Source organism: Dermacentor variabilis, chromosome 1, assembly GCF_050947875.1.
Source record: "Dermacentor variabilis isolate Ectoservices chromosome 1, ASM5094787v1, whole genome shotgun sequence".
Taxonomy (NCBI): Eukaryota; Metazoa; Arthropoda; class Arachnida; order Ixodida; family Ixodidae; genus Dermacentor; species Dermacentor variabilis.
The window spans coordinates 252,402,303-252,418,937 of NC_134568.1; the positions used below are offsets into that span (position 1 = coordinate 252,402,303).

General features: G+C 46.5%; 1 protein-coding gene across 2 annotated transcripts in view; it reads left to right on the top strand.

Moving 5' to 3' along the window:
• LOC142560877 (uncharacterized) overlaps positions 1 to 15,500 on the top strand; it is a 118,771-nt gene extending 103,271 nt beyond the window's left edge. Inside the window, exons 1-3 of one of the 2 annotated variants that reach the window (XM_075673289.1) lie at positions 11,495 to 11,781; positions 11,863 to 12,292; positions 12,503 to 15,500. In XM_075673289.1, coding sequence (XP_075529404.1) covers positions 11,897 to 12,292; positions 12,503 to 14,404 — 2,298 coding nt within the window. In that variant the 5' untranslated portion in view covers positions 11,495 to 11,781; positions 11,863 to 11,896 and the 3' untranslated portion in view covers positions 14,405 to 15,500. Of the gene's footprint in view, positions 1 to 11,494; positions 11,782 to 11,862; positions 12,293 to 12,502 lie in introns of those variants that run through there. The other variant, XM_075673295.1, reaches the window with a different exon arrangement.
• Positions 15,501 to 16,635: the final 1,135 nt, after the last annotated feature.

Sequence of the window (16,635 nt, forward strand, 5' to 3'; positions counted from 1 at the left end):
CCCTTCCGGTGGCAGTTGCCAGCACTCTCCTCGCTTTCCCTTTCCGGCGATGTGTATATATGTTTTCAAAGCAAATAACCAGTAAACCCCTTCTAAGCAATACGCCACAAGTCGGAAGCCAGGGCTAGGATACCAAATTGGGGCTAATTTGGCTGTTAGAATGAACGACGATCAAAGCACGGCTGAAAACGAGATTAGCTTTGAAGCCAGGTACTTAGTGTAAAAAAAAAAAAGCTTTCTTTAAATTCATTGGAGGAAGACAGAAGTGGAACGTCCATAGCTATCGCTGTGGTTGCTCAGTGGCTATGGTGTTGGGCTGCTGAGCACGAGGTCGCGGCATCAAATCCCGGCCACGGCGGCCGCATTTCTATGGGGGCGAAATGCGAAAACACCCGTGTGCTTAGATTTAGGTGCACGTTAAAGAACCCTAGGTGGTCGAAATTTCCGGAGCCCCCCACTACGGCGTTCCACATAAGCAGAAAGTGGTTTTGGCACGTAAAACCCTATAATTTTTTTAACGTCCATAGCTTATGTTCACATCGGCTCTGTCTTCTTGAAATGTTTTCGCCGCGATTTTCTGTGAATACCAGCCCGTATTTTGTACCATTGTACCTACAGAGTCCGTGTGACCAGTAGGACTCTGTAGACACCAAGTTATCAGGTGGGACATTTATTTTTGCGGGACTGTGACCACTTTTGTGTTACGACCACGCCGTCGCCGCGCTAACACTAAGCGCGTGCGCCAGGTGCTCGGGCTCCCAGGTGCACGGCCTACCAGGCTACCTGGGCCGTTCCAGCGCGTGCCCGTGCGAGCTCTGCTGCGACGCACAAGCCCCTGGCCAAATCCGCGAAGCATGAAAGTACAAGTGTGTGGCAAATATATTTCCTCAGAGGAGTTAACTACCGAGATGGGCTGGTGTACCGCCCGTTCCCGCCGGTGTACCGCCCGTCGCCCCGACGACAAACGGGGCCGAAAACTATCTCCAGAACAACAACCTAGGACCCAAGACTCTCGCTCTCGCTATAGACCCAGGCAGTAAGTTAGGAATAAGGTTCTCAAAGCCGGGCACGTGCTGCCACTACCAGCAAATGAGATCAAGATCATCGTTAGACTCGAAGGAGCACTCAATATTTCCAAGGTCGGCATCCCTACGGTGACTGCAGCTATTCTTCAAGCAACACAACTTAGCTCAGAAGACAGCCAAACCGACACAATCTGCTCGAACAACCAGCAAAACCTCATGGTGATCAGCACGCCCAGCCCGCAAAATGCGCACTGGTACGTAAGAATAAAGTCCATCCAAGTCAACGGGGTAACCCACGAGGTCAGCGCGTACGAAGCTGCCCCAGATAATACTACCAAATGAGTCATCAAAGGCACCCCTCTCACCGATAACGCCAGACAAGTCGACGCTAACATCATAAATCATCGTAATCCCCTAGCCGCCAAACGAATCGGTTCCACCACAACCATCGTCATTGCCTTTGACGGACCTGACGTACCATACATGGTTCGCTATGGCGCAATACTAATACCATGCTCCATGTACCGCAAGCAGATTGATATCTGTTACCACTGCGACCGTCTCGGTCACCGCATGGACGTTTGCCCGTTCTCTAATAACAAGATCTGCCGGAGCTGCGGAGCTCGCAACCCAGATAAAGATCATCAGTATACACCCAAGTGCACGTTGTGCGGTGGACCCCACCCCACAGCGGACAAAGCTTGTACTGCCGGATACAAAACGCCGTACGTTATACGAAGACGCCTCGGAGAACGCCGAGCCGCACAGCAATCAGCCCTTCAATCAGATTTCCCGTCCATGGAGACCAAGCACCGGTCCCGGTCCCACTCCCTCTCCAGACCGAGGGCGGTGTAAGGTCGCTCTGATTGTTCGGGTTCTTAAGTGTCACGAATCGGCCACGTGCTTTGTGCATAGAGAGGGGGTTCACTTGCCCCCGTGTCAGCCGGGCGACAGTTGCTGTGTTACGTGGGGTCACAGGCACCGCGCGGTGTTGGGTGACGCGTCGCGGCAGGTGCCAGGTGGGCGAGTGCCGATTCCGGGAAGTCGGCATTGTGCGCACGGTGTTGGCAGTCCGCCGACGGTCACACGAGTCCACACAGACCAGCCTTGAAAGGGACCGCTGTACAAGGTATTGTGAGTGTGGCTCCCGAGTGCCTGACTAATTGGAGGCGCCGCCGAGGTTAAGAAGGGCTTAGCAACTCTGACCCCGTTCCGCATGCAGTGAGCATGGACCTAATCTTCTACGCGTCCGGAACGCAATCGCCAGCCTTGTTGTTGGGTGCGACTGCCGGTGTGGTGTCGAAGGCCAGCTTACAGTGCACGCTGTAGGAATGCGGTGCACACGTAAAGAGTGCATACGGACGACGGCGTCTTGGAAACACGCACTCGGAGAACTTTGTCTTGTAGACAATAAGTTTGAAGGACAAGGAGGGCCATCAGTCTCCCACGCGGACAAACTTTGAGTACGGCCGCACTACGTGGTATCGATGCCCCTGCTTCCGAGACATTTGCGGCCTAGACGCCGTTGGGATTTGAAACGGTCTAGCGATAACTTGTTCGGGCCTGGCGTGTTTTGCTGAGCCCGTCACTAACTACGGAGAAATGAGAGGGCAACGGAGTTTTGGCGAAGAAGGAAAAGAGCTTTGTTTTCCAATATGTTTATTTTTAAGAGTAAGCCCATCCCTGTGGGTTGTGGCTTAACAAACGGTTGACCCTGATTGGCAACTGAACCTGTGGGACGGGCCAACGGCCCTACCGCCTTTTTTTTCTTTGTATATTTGGGCTATAAAAATCGGGACGACATGCTGTCCCTCAGACTTGGCTGAAATCAGGATTACTGATAGATCAGTGAGGCTCCGTACCATGTACGTTAGACTTGGCTGAAATCAGGATTGCTGATAGATCAGTGAGCCTCCGTACTATGTACGTTAAAACGAGTCTGGGCTCTAACAGTCATTGAGACAGTCGAAGAGTGAGACTTTGTTTCTCAGTTGTTCAAGTTTGTAATGTATTTGTTTTACCTGCCATGTATATAGAAAAGTTTACGTATAAATATTTCTTGTACATCTGATCTGCATCGCTTCCTGTCTGCGTTTGATCAACAACTGCCGATCATCGTCCGAGAAGCTTCAAGTTCCAGCGGTGAAGCGAGGACAGAGAACGAACGAAACTTTACTGGCGGGCAGTTCCAAATCAAGATCCACGTCGACTCCAGGAGCAACATATACCTTGGAAAGGGTGAGCTTCGCAGAGGCCCTGACGGGCGTCTCGCGAGAGGGTCATATAAGATCCCTCCCACTCCCTAAACCCAACACAGACAACACAGATATCGAACACCTTAAGAAAACGCAGTTATGCGTGATTTAATCCAAAAGCTTACCCAGGAGGTTCACTGCCTCAAATAAGCCAAAATCCAATCCACACCCAACATCCCAGAACCCGCTACCAACTGCCTACCCGAAAAACTCTCAAGACTAGCCCCCCCAAAGAACGAGCCCTCCAAGAAGGAGCTCAGGGCCAAGTACGCTCCGAAGTCAAGGACATGCTCGTACACTCCAAAGCACGGTAGAAAGCTTAGACAATTCTCTAATCGCCCTTATGCACAAAGTCACCGCCATGGGAGCTAATATTCAAACCCTTTTCACACAAACCGCTTCCACCGCTCAAGCCGTAGCCATGGACACAACAGGACCCAGGTAGCACACAAAGTCTTGAAAACGTCGTATTAAGGGATTCAACGTCTGAAATGGATTTTTGACCAAAATTGACGCATCAAAGACGTTCCAAACAAGATAGCTTAAAAACGAGGGGTGAATACGTTTTGATAACGTTGGAAGCCAGACAGCTTAAAAACGAGGGGTGAATACGTTTTGCAAACGACTCAAAACGCCACCGCCACGCCACGGCGCGTCAGCCTCTTTAGCGGCTTCTACAATATTCAACAACCCATCAACGCGATCCAACCTTGCGCAAGGTGGCGATACCGTCGTCAAATCATGTGACCAAGGTGGCCACGTGATTCGTGATGCCGGGCAGCCGGGCGAGCCGGGGCATAGTCGCGTCGTCATGGCGTCGTCACGTCACCGCACTCGCATTGCGCTGTGGTGTGTTTGCGGCTGTTCTGAACGTGCTGCCGCTGCCCTTTGCTATGTAAGTGTTGCAGTGTTTTGCTGTCAAGAAAACGATATTCTGTGATCAGTTTGGGTTGTGCGATATGTTTGTGTGGTTTTAATTTGGAAATCAGTAGTGTTTTCAATTGTTATTTGATCAAGGCGGCCACGTTATTCGTGAAGCCGGGCATAGTTACGTTATCGCACTCGCATGGCACTATGGTCTGTTTGCGACTGTTCTGAATGTGCTGCCGCTGCCCTTTGTCATGTAAGTGTTGCAGTGCTTTGCTGTCAAGAAAACGACATTCTGTGATTAGTTTGAGTTGTGCGATCTGTTTGAGCCGGGCATAATAACGTTATCGCACTTGCATTGCGCTGTGGTATGATAGCGGCTGTTCTGAATGTGCTGCCGCTGCCCTTTGTCATGTAAGTGTTGCAGGGTTTTGCCGTCAAGAAAACGACGTTCTGTGATTAGTTTGGGTTGTGCGATCTGTTTGTGTAGATTAATTTGGAAATCAGTAGTGTTTTCAATTGGAGGGCGCGGAGTGGAGGGCACTAATCAGCTCTTCAAGTTCACTGTCATGTTATGTGAGGCGCCTTTTCACTGACGCTGTAATTAAGGCGTTAAGGGCAGTATAAGGACGAAAGTTAGAGGGACGAAATCGTGCCTGTGTGTCCCTAGCGTCGGGGTCGGCCGCTATGCGTGATCCTAACAAGAAAGCATTTTGCAGAATGCGAAGAAAGGCGGCAAAATTTCTGTCTGTGCGCACCTTGCCGATCTCCGCAATAGAGCCATCATCGTGGTATTTTAGTCTCCCGTTTAGCAAGAGTGTTGCAGACAAGGGAACTGGTTCAAACAGGCTTTTTTTTAATGATTCACTACTAGTGCGGTATCCCAAAAGGTGAGGTCAAGTGCTCACCCTATTTTCTTCCCTCGCGCTACAGCGCACTGACAGAATTTTGCGTGCACCATACCGTGCTTTTATCGTTTGCGCTTCAGGTTCTCGATTGTGTTTTCGCCCCCTTTACCCACGTGATGGGTATTTCATGGTATTACCGTGTACCACATGTGTCCATATATTGTGTCCAATATATGAAACGGCCAAATTCGATTTTATTTGACGCCTCAAATGGTAGTAATGTATTGAGTCCCTTGTAGCTTTGTGCTTGTTGTCAATTTTACTATTTGGCGAATGGATACAGCATGTACGCTGCATAACTCGCTTGTGCATACTGCATACGTGAGTCGAGTATGCTCTTGGTATAAAATAACTTGTATGCTTTAGGTAGTACGATTGTTTGCAGTTTGGGAAATGTGTCGAAATGTACGCTGTGCGCCCTTCGCGCTTTACGGCGGCCTGCCGAGTTCGTGCGGGGGCCATGTGTGCGCATGGAGCTCGCGAAGCGCTCTCGCAGTTTTTTTAAATATATATATACATGTGTTCTGTTCGCGCGCTTCGCACAACAGGGCATGTCGCAGTTCTTTGTCCTTGTGCAACACATTTTCCTAGCGTACGTCTGTGCATTATTTGGTACCGGTTTCACACGGGGCTCTTTTAGCCGCTATCCAGTCCGTTACAAATCGAATTTCTCGGTCGTGATGGCTCCTCTGCGCAAGCTACGAGAGTGAGCCAGTCACATCGATAATTTCGATCCGGATCGGGCTTGATCGCGATCGAGAGTGGTCGTGTGACACCGGTTTTACACATGGCTCCCACATAGGGAACACTTTAAGTTCAATGCTACTGGGTGAAGAGCAAGTGCATATATATGCCAGTGGTGGTATGTGGGCAAGTCTTTCTGGTGAAGCCAATACTTGTGCATTCAAAATATTTCAATTACCAGCGTAGTGCATCAATGAGTCTACTTCGACAAAATGGAAGTGCAGATATCTGAGCATACCTGTCCAGGGCAGCAAGTACGTGTGTCTACATTGAAACCACTACCAGCATGTGCGGCAGTTCTATTTTCAGCAGCGGGACTGCACAATAATCAGTAGGATGCTCTCATGCTGTTTATCTATGAAGCTCTGCCTGGACTGTGCCAAATATTTTTGGACGTGAAAGTGGGGGTGAATTGGTAAACATCAGTGGAACTGTGCCTGGACTTTGTGGCAAATGTTTTTGGATGTGAAAGTGTGAGTGAACTGGCAAAGAATTTGCTCTGGGCTACATGTGTTAAACGTTTTTCTCATTCAGAGTGCTTTTTTTTTACTTTAGGAGACTGGAGATGTGCGCAAAGTGGGACATGTCAATGTGCTAATTATTGTATTTGCTGGCTTGCAAATTATTCGTTGCAACTTTGTTTTTGCCAGAGAGGTACAACTTTGCCTCTTGTAAAGGGCTTTTTAGATAAAACACTATTTATTATGACCATTGCTTCCTTTGTTACACAAATGCAGCTTCCAGTGCATTCCAGTTTATTTCCATGTTTATGTAAGTTTCTAATATGAGGCTTGCACATTCATTTCTCACGTTCTGGAGTGGCAAGATGCAGCATTACTGTCTCATCGTTCGCTGTACTACAGTAGTGTTCACTTAATTGTTACACTGAATCCCCCGTTTAAGTATTCTGTACTAATTTCACTTGATTGCTTTTTTTGTTGTATGGTTATTTTTTTCTCGCCATTACCTTCTTTGATATATCCTAAAGGCAATATTTCCAATTTTGCATTGTTCCCATTTTTTTTTTATTTCTGTCACAGGATTGTTTTATGATGGTATGCGGTGGTATTTCTTTTTGTGCTCTTTTCAAGCTTCTAGATGATTGGTAACATTGCTTGGAGGCAGTTACCATCCAATTCATACTCTTGCATTTTTCAGTCTACTTCTTCCATTCGCTCCGATGTCACTTCTGCATAACTCTAGTCCATCTAATAGCACGCGCACTTTACTATGATAAATTGGACACTTTAGTACACTCCAGGTTTCTCTGTTCATTTTTGTATGTGTACTTGGAATTTTGTTTATGTGCTAGTGAATGTTCACTTTCGAGTTCATTACGAATCCTTTCTGCACTTTTGTCACTGTTGATGTAGTTTTATTTCTATTTGCATTTCTCACATAGTTTGTTCGAACCTTCCATAAGAATTACATTTTAATAAAGTGTTCTTGCTTTGTCACAATGTTCTCATTTCATGCACTCTTGGCATGAAGGGCTTGGTCTGGCCACCTGCCAAGACGTGGCCATTTGTTCTTTGCAGGATGTCATTCCCATTGTGGTTGTAAGCATCGTAGCTTACTAAAGGCGGTATTAAGGATTTCTTATTCCTAACAGGCTCATTTTCGTGCGACTTGGTAGACGATGCGCCGGCCATGCGGGGAACAGTGCTTGGCACTGCGCCATGGCTCTTACAGTCAACACGGACGCTTCTACTCATCTGGGGCGCGATTGGAGATCGTTGTTCGAAACACCCGATCAGTTTCACCTCACGCGATTGGCCTGGGCCGTGCCAACGGGTGCGGCTGACGACGTCTGCGCGGCATAGGCCAGTCGCGTGAGGCGAAACTAAACGCGTGTTTTGAACAACGATGTCTCATCGCGCCCGTCACCCGCGAAAATTAGCTTCAGATGATCGTAAACCTTTCAAGACCGCTTCTAGACCAGCTTTTTGATAACGTCCTAAAAACGTTTAGAAATTGGTTACGAATAGTTTTGGCAAAGGGATTACTTGTGTCTTTCCCAATCCTATTTCTAGACCAGCTTTTCGAATACGTCTTGCAGACCTGTTCTAGATCGTCTCAAGAAAGCAATTAAGCCGGACATTAGCAGAGATATCCGACGTTTTCCCGCCGAAGTTCTCTCATTCGTGTCTTCTTTAACCCGTTTTTATCGTCTTGGATAAACGCTACGAAAACGTTACGTATCTCTTTTGTGCTACCTGGGGAACCGTCGCCACCACCCTGCCACCTGTGGCATCCCCTATCCTTCATCATGGCCAACACTAACACTGACGCAACGTTCTGGCAGTGAAACTGCCGAGACTACCTCCATAAACAACCCGTTCGCCGTTAACTCGAATGTATACTCCCATTCATTTTCTGTTCCTTTTCTCAACCCACTTCTGCTATAGCGCAAATTGCGCTGCAGTATGTATGTATAAATAAATAAATAAATAAATAAATAAATAAATAAATAAACACCTCCGTACTACTTCATGTCAACACGACGTAATCTTACTCCAGGAAACGCACGACACTCCGGTCAACCTTCCCGGATATCAACCTTTCACCGCGAACAACGCTCCACACGAGGTCTCCACACTCGTTCGAAAAAGAATTACTGCAATCGAACACGATCTCCACGATCGGCGCATCGAACACCTCTTTATTGAGGTCATCCCGCACAGAAAACGAAAGGAAGGAATATTTATCCTCAATATCTACAATACTCCATCTCAACGCCATAACCGATTCCTAACCCTCTTCAAAAAGGCCTTTAACATCGCAGGCAGCAGCCCCCTTATCATCGGAGGTGACTTCAATCTCCCGCACACAGGATGGGGTTACAGACACAGCTCTGCTGCAGGTCGTAACTTATGGCAAGACTCCCATGATCTCGGGCTTACACTCATTGCTGACCCAGCTTTCCCCACTCGCCTCGGCACTTCTACTGAACAAGACACGACACCAGACCTCACTTTCACCAAAAACTCAGACAACGCCCATTGGCGCAACACCCAACACGACCTCGAGAGTGATCACTCTATCATCTAAATTACTCTCCCAGGAACTTAGCTTCGTTACACAGCTGATTGTCCCGCCTGCAAAAGGCACACGGGAGACTATGGCGTTGGTCTTCTAAACGTGAACCGCCGAAGAATACGTTATGTATAGAGCAGACGATCTCTTCCACATCGTTTCGGCTGCGGTCCAGATTATCGCTGCGCTTATCCGAGGCGACATGCGATTAACAATATATTACGCGGTTCCCACGGCGTATTTTCTTGGGAAAGCGAGAATTCAAACTTAAGGTCGTCGCACACCTCTGAGATGTGGATGCGCTTGTAAACATGTTTCATGATGTTTCAGTGTTGTATACGTAAAAAAAAAAAAGAAATAAAATAAAAAAGATTGGAAATTTCTTTCTTGACTATTCTGCCATATTCAATGCTAGTTTTACAGTCGCGGACAGACTAAAATGGACCACGGCGAAGGCGGCTTCGGTAGGCTTTCTCCGATAAGCTCTGCTATCGCCGAATCTTAAACGAACAGATTTTAATACTATGCGCCAGAAACAGAGATAATTCCATTAAACATGGTCGCCACCCTAACAAGGCCCCTTCAGTGCAACTGTCGCCTGGAACATGCTGGCGTAAGAACTGCCCGCCAGCAAGCTCACGACACCGCCCAAGCAGTCTGCTAATAGCGAGCCGCCGGCGGTAGAGCATAGAGAAAGAAATTTCAACGTTGAATTTCTGTCTCTATGGGTAGAGCATGAACGCACACGGTTTACACGGCGTCAAGCGCTCTACGTTCCAGTAAAAAGAAAAAAAATCCAAGATTCGATGATGGCAGTTATCATAGGAGAAAGCCTACCGAAGCCGCTTCATCTACTGCGAATAAACCCAGCAGTGCGAGATAGCATGGGTCGCGCACTGTCATTCCAACAACCTATCGCGCACGGATAATTCCGAGTCTAGCAGACGAGACGCCGCAACGATCCTCTGTGTACGCGGTATCGTGGTCACGCGACAGAAAAAAAAAAAAAAAAAAAGTGTATAGGGCCTTCAGCTTTAAGGTGGCCGCCGTCAGCTGCAGCTTGAGCTGGGCGCAGGGAACAATCGCACTCCCGACAACCCATTCCGGCAGCGCATCAGACGGCAGCATCTGGCGCTGCTAGTTGGCACTGGTCCGCGTTTTTGACCCGAAGCCGCGACTGCAAATCGCCGACAAAAACAAAAAAAAAAAGAAAACATCTGGTTTTGGTTCCTTCACATCGCGGTGGTTCGATGTCCTGCGGCCGTCCGTACTGCGCGACAGCGCCACAGAATAAAGAAACAGCGCCAAGTGGTGAACTACTGGCGATTCACGCGCCCATTCGTCCCGACCATACCTAGAGGGAAATCTGGCGCTGCGATCGTTCAACCATCATGCGAATGATGGGAAGTACAGGCTTCGGATTGGCATTCTATTGACTGGCGAACTAGTCTACAAGTATTTTTTGGCAGTTTTGGTTTCGCTCCAAGCGCAATTGCTATAACCTGCAGTGGGACACTGCAACGCAAAGCTCTCTGCCTTTGTTATGTTGCTCGAAGTGGCGATACCGCGCTGGGCCAGCGACTGGGACGATGTTTGTGTCGCGGTGTGGTGTCGAAGCCCTGAAGAGAAAGCGACGCCATCGTAAACGTTGAAAGAACATGTTTTGAGCGTTTGGACCTTGGTTTTTTAAGTGTGTTAGGTTGGTGCTGTAGCGTTACGTGCTTTATGAAACTTCAGAATAGGAAAAAGAAGGCACTACTGATACAAGACATATACAGTTGTACTTCTGGTGGCTTGACAATCAAATTTTATTGAGGGCTTCATTATGCATTGCTCGTTTATGTGCTCATTGAAATGCGTGTTTTAGGACTTTGAGAACACAAACTTACTTGTGGTAGGAAAGGTTGCTGCTTCCTGGCTGTAGTCTAGTGTCGCAAAATGGGTAAGTGCAAAGCTGTGCCATAACGCTTCGGAAGCGGTACGTCAATGTAAAATATGACGACGAAATACTCGTAGGAGGCCACTAGCGTCCTAGCTAGCACTGCATCAGATTTGCTTAAAAGTACTTGAAGACATTCAGCAATCGTGACAGCCGACGCAGCTTTTCGAAAGAGTGAGAGAGTTCGCAAGTCTGCGAGTCTGCGAGAAAAGTCTCGCGTTTGCAACGAGCAGGCGTCGTAGCAGACGACACTTGTCGCATTCCGCTCAAGGGCGCAACGCTTTGTCACAATACAACATTTTTATTTCCAGAAATACTTATTGAGTATTTTTATATAAGTACATGCACGGTTGTTTTGCTGTTGCAAAAATGAATAAATAATTATTCTTTGGCGTTAAATTGGGAACAGAATCACACAAGTATGCATACCCTGGAGTGTCCTGCTGACAAACCATAGTAAGCCATGCTTCCATCTCAAAGTCATACAAAGTTTATGTAGCGTGTTGTACATTATATAACATACTGCAGAAATAAAATTAGATCTTACGCTATAATACTTGAGTATAGCTTTGTTTACTGCGCCACAAGCAAACGCCACTAGTCTAACGACGGAAGTAAATCCGAAGTCTGTACTTCCCATCATTCCCATGTAGGTTGAGGCAACGCTCATGAGATGCTCATGAGAACCCCCGTAGACACTAGCGCCACATTTCCCTCTAGGGTATTTACTTAGAAACTCTATGCTAATAACCGTACGGCACAGTGCAATGTCGAAACGTGTAGAGCTAGAATCCCACCGGGGTTCTCTGGCCCTACTTTGAGTGTTGACAGCCGACCAGCCATTGACAACACGCATGGTTGGCGCACATAAGGATGGTTTTGCTAGTGGGGTTTAGTTTTGCCCAGTTGTACAGGTTGTTGCTTTCTAATTCCAGCGCGCTATCGTTTTTTTTTTATTGGACACTGGCTCTTTGTGGTATCCTAGTGGTGGCTATGTTTAAGAATAGGTAATAGTTTTATCTTTAAATGGAGTAATGATGTTACGTTGTCAACTGTAGTATAAGTACCATTACGGTCTGCACTTTCAGGTCAAGTTGATACTGGTCCTGGAATAGCGGTTCGATGTACGACACTGAAGACGACGACACGCATTTGTGTCTTAAGTGCAGCGCAACCATCTCCGGTCTAAAAAACTACATCGCGCATCGCAAGCAGCACTGTTACAAAATTGTGCGTAATGACAGTGCACTTACATCCGTGGCGTCACCAACAACCGAACATCCATATGAGCCGTCATCACTGCGGGCGGACGATTTTTTTTCTTCACTTGAGCTTCAAAGCATCCAAGCTGTCATTCCAACTACTGCCACAAAAGTAGACCACACAGATTACGACTTGGAAGACGGTGAAGACAGCGACAATGACCTTTACCCACCGACGTCGCACACGGGCGGCAAGTGGAAACCTGGCTGGGGGCCGACCGCTCGTTCCGACTGGAAGGCGGTGCCTCAACACGGGGTGAGTTAGAAGTGGAGCTGCGTAGTGTTTGAGACATAAAGTAACTGGCAAACCATTTTTTAAGAAGTGCTACGGTGGATTTACTCTTTTCTAAAATCCTAAGTAAATCGGCAGTCTAGTTCGGTTGTGTTTCAGGCTAACGTAATACAGAAGTGCAGTGCACCTATGATTATGTGCTTACGCTTACATTTTGGGTATGCCTGCATGCAGGAGCTCCCATCACAAGCTACAAAGGAACCTGCTGCCATTCCGGAAGGATTCATTTGTATCCCATGCAACAGACACTATCGCAATAAGTTTACATTATTAAGACACAAAGAAACTTTGTACCATCTCAAGCGAAGTGGTGGCATTACAACAGCTAGAGTAAAATCCAGCCAACGATGTGCAGTACCCTCGATAGCACCAATTCAGGAGAAAGGCCAGGAATGCACGAAGACAGACAAAGTATGCAAGGTCCGTGACATAGCAAAGCGACGCCGCAAGTGCCCTTCTGACTGTCCCATAAGTAAGCAGCAACGCAACAAGCACATTGCTGTTTCTACAACTCGGCCATCTTCTGCAAACCAGTGTATTGGCGGTAATGGTGCAGAAGTTCAGCTGGATAAGTCACCGGTGCCAGACAGGCATTCTAATGTAGTTATGAATTCTCAGCATGCTGCTTCAAGACATGCCAAACAAACCATTCAGGGCACTCTTAAACCGAGCACTACACCAGTGCAAAGTCAACAACCAGCACTGCATTGTGTTGCATGTAAAACCCAGTTTCTAACTACTTGTGAATTCAGGCTTCATGAACGTCACTGCACAATTTCGAGGCAAGCAAGCAAGCAGTTCCTGTATGGAAGCTCGACCGCATCTAAGACATCTAAAGCAACTGCTGCTTCTAATGAGCTTGGAGCCATGGAGGGAGCCACAAATGTGCCGAAGCAGCGCAAAATCGCACCACGACTCTTTTGTCCACATTGCCAGAAGCTAATCAGCAAGCCCTACATGAAATTGCACATGCACGTACACACTGGTGAAAAGCCCTTTGCATGTCATATGTGTGATCAACATTTTGCCCATCGCAGTACTCTGAACATTCACATTAAGCACCACTTAGGACTTCGGAAATTCCACTGTACCCACTGTCACTTTCAGGCTGTGCGTCGCAGCATGCTGCGTCGGCATGAGCTTGCTGTTCACCGGTGCAAGGCTGGCTCGCAGCCCCCTTCTCCTGCAGCCAACACCCCTGTGTTGCAACAGGACTTCATTGGACAGTGTCACAGTGTCCCTAATCAGAAGTGTGCCCAGAAAAGTGCAGTGTCAGTTTGCAGAAGAAAGCGCCCATTGAACCCAAAACTCCAGTTTATTTGCGGTAGTTGCCATCGAAGTAACAGGAAGGGCCAGTTGCCTCCAAGTCATCGGAGACAGCACATGGGTGAACAGCATTTTCAGTGCTCCCATTGTGACTACAAGTCTTCACGCAGGGGCCATGTGCAGCGGCACAGCCGCATTCACTTTGGCCTCAAACCCTACAGCTGTCCTTACTGCAGCTATCGCTGCAGCAATCAAGAAAACATGCGTAAACATATCCTTAACACTAAAAAACATGGTGGAAAGAAAATGTACCCATGTAGGCAGTGCAGTTTTGCCTGCAATGAATTCAGTGTTTACAAAAAACATGTTTCAGACAAGCATTCAAAGGTTGTGATGGCAAGTAGTACTGGTGATTTACCTGCTACTCCTAATGGTGTAACAGCTGAAAGTGCTTCACTGCCAGAGGGCAGCACTGAAATTGCCAAGGCACCATCCGATGACAAGCAAATGACGGAGGCTTGCACCGACTTGCCAGAGCCAGCAGTTTTCCTGACCATTTCAGGCTTGAGCGAGCCTGACCTCGAGAACACATCTATGGCACAGGCACTGCCTATCCTAAATGAATCTGAAAGTGGCCTTGCTTGTTCCGAGAGTGATGTACTTGCTGAGTCGAGCAATGGTGTATTATTGCCAACTGGCCTGGACACTGAATTCAGTGACCAGCTCAATGCACAACTAAATGATCAAGTGACTTTTTCCACACTGGATACTACAGATATTGTGTACACAACTTGTTTGAATTCTTCATAATCTCCCACTTGTTGTCTTGTTTGTGCATGACTTTTAGCTCAAAAATTAGCTTTTTGTTAATTGCACATCTGATAAGTGCCAGAGCAGCATAAGCATGTGGGCAGCATTTGATGCTCAGTCTGCACTTGTAATAGTAGCCCACACAATGTTCTATTTCATTTCACACATGTATGGATGACATATGAAATTCTAGATTTCCTTGGCTTCGGAATTCACAAAATCCTTTGGTCACCTTTGCTATTCTTATGGCTAGCCTTACTTTACATGTGTACAAAACTTCTGAGGTTGCTGAGATCAATTGGAAAACTGTGCATACACTGCTCCATTCCTACTGTAAGCCAAGCAGGCAATTCAGCATAATAAACGCTGGTCCACTCTAGGTAGTCTCTGGAAAATAAATAACTGGCTTTTTCTTATGTGAACAGTGTGTATCTTGAAATCCGAAAAAAGAAAGAAATGTGGCTGGTAGTTCTTTTAATTCTTTGGGTAACAGACAAGGTGAGCATCATCCGAAAGAAGTTGCTGCAACTGTCCTTAGTGTGGAGACCATGCCAATGCAAAAGTGATCAGGCCAAACGTTTCTAATAGATGTTTGTTATACTACATGCACTAAAAAGAAGTACAGTGAGAAATCACTTTTCTGATGTATAATGCTATTAATAAACCCTGAAAAACAAAAACCATGCAGTAGGAGAGGTACTTCTGACATGCAGAGAAGTAGCTGGTCCCTACAGTTCAAAAACAAGTGTGACTCGCCAATTATACAGAAAAGATTCACTTCAGTTCTAATGTCATATTTTTGTACGAAAGCTCCCACTTTTCAATCTCGTCATGCTTCTGGTGCAACAAATACATGAGTGCAAAACATGCGCAGCCCTTCTTGCTGAACTTACGGACTAGTCAAACATGTTTTAATGATAACACTTCAAGCTGATGCTGGTGAACGGAAAAAAATTACTTGGCATGTCATTACAGGAGATCAAGGTGCAGCAGACAATACTTTGATCCAAGTGAAAGCCTTATTTGATCATGTGCATTATGTTTAGTCTTGTACATTGTTGTCGAAACATACAATAAATGTGAACCACTTTGGGCACAAATGTCTGTTCAACGTTGGAGAAACATAAACGCAAAACAATGCTTGTATTTGAGTATATGTCAAAGTTAAAGGCCTCAGTAATGAAATGCATAAATCAGAGGCAATAGTCGCATGTAACAGCATAATCCACTGTTTTTACTGCTGCTGCTGTCTAAAAAGCTGCGGCCCAAGCAGCTAAAAACACAATTTGCATAGTTCCTTTTGCTAAGTGCAATGTAGGCAGTGTTTGGTGAAATTACACTCCAAGAACTGAAATGAAAGTCATCGGGCTCTACAGTGGGTAGCGTTTGTTGACAAATATCATCGTAGTGTGGCAGCATGTGAAAAAATATCAATCACCTTAATCAATATGGCACAGTAAAGTAAGGGTTAGCATCGTAAATTAGGGGCATAATTTGTAGTAGTCTAGTTTTTCCTAATTTTCATTCTGTTTGCCTTTCGTGACCGACTCCCACAAAACAGTGCCCTCACTATTGCTGGGATCTACCACTCGGTGCGCTGGATGATATGAAAACATTTACACGAAAAAAAAATATTAAAAATCAGGATTTAGGAATGAATTTTTACATCTGTAAACTTGTTACCAAAGTACAAAAAATTCCATGCCATTCCACTCTGCAAAGGTGGATGACCAGTGGAACTGTAAACATTGTGGTAAGAAAATTTGTGGTAAAGACTTTATTGGCATCACTCATTGTCACTTAGTAACGATGGTCACAATGGCTTTGGGGTTGCTATGATATATACTGATCGGCATGTTCGCAACTGCAAACACATTCTTTGATAATGTCAAATCAATGCACGTATGCTGCTGGCTGGTAGGTTGACTCGGGTCGGTGTGGCATCGCAAGCAATATGTCTGCAACATGAAACGCATAAACCGCTCCCTTTTTGGTCCCGGCACATCCACATTGAAATCACCGACAATGACCACAGGGGTACTGTTATAGTAGCTAACCCACGCAAAGTGAGTAGCCATGAATCTTGCAGGGCTATGAGCCATTGCATTTTTTTTTTTTTTTGCTTGCTTACGGGGATATGAGTGTTTATGGGGTATGAGCTATTAACGCTAATAGTTTTTGTGTGCGGTCACGAAAATTCTGTGGTACCCTAGCCATATACAGCTCCGCTG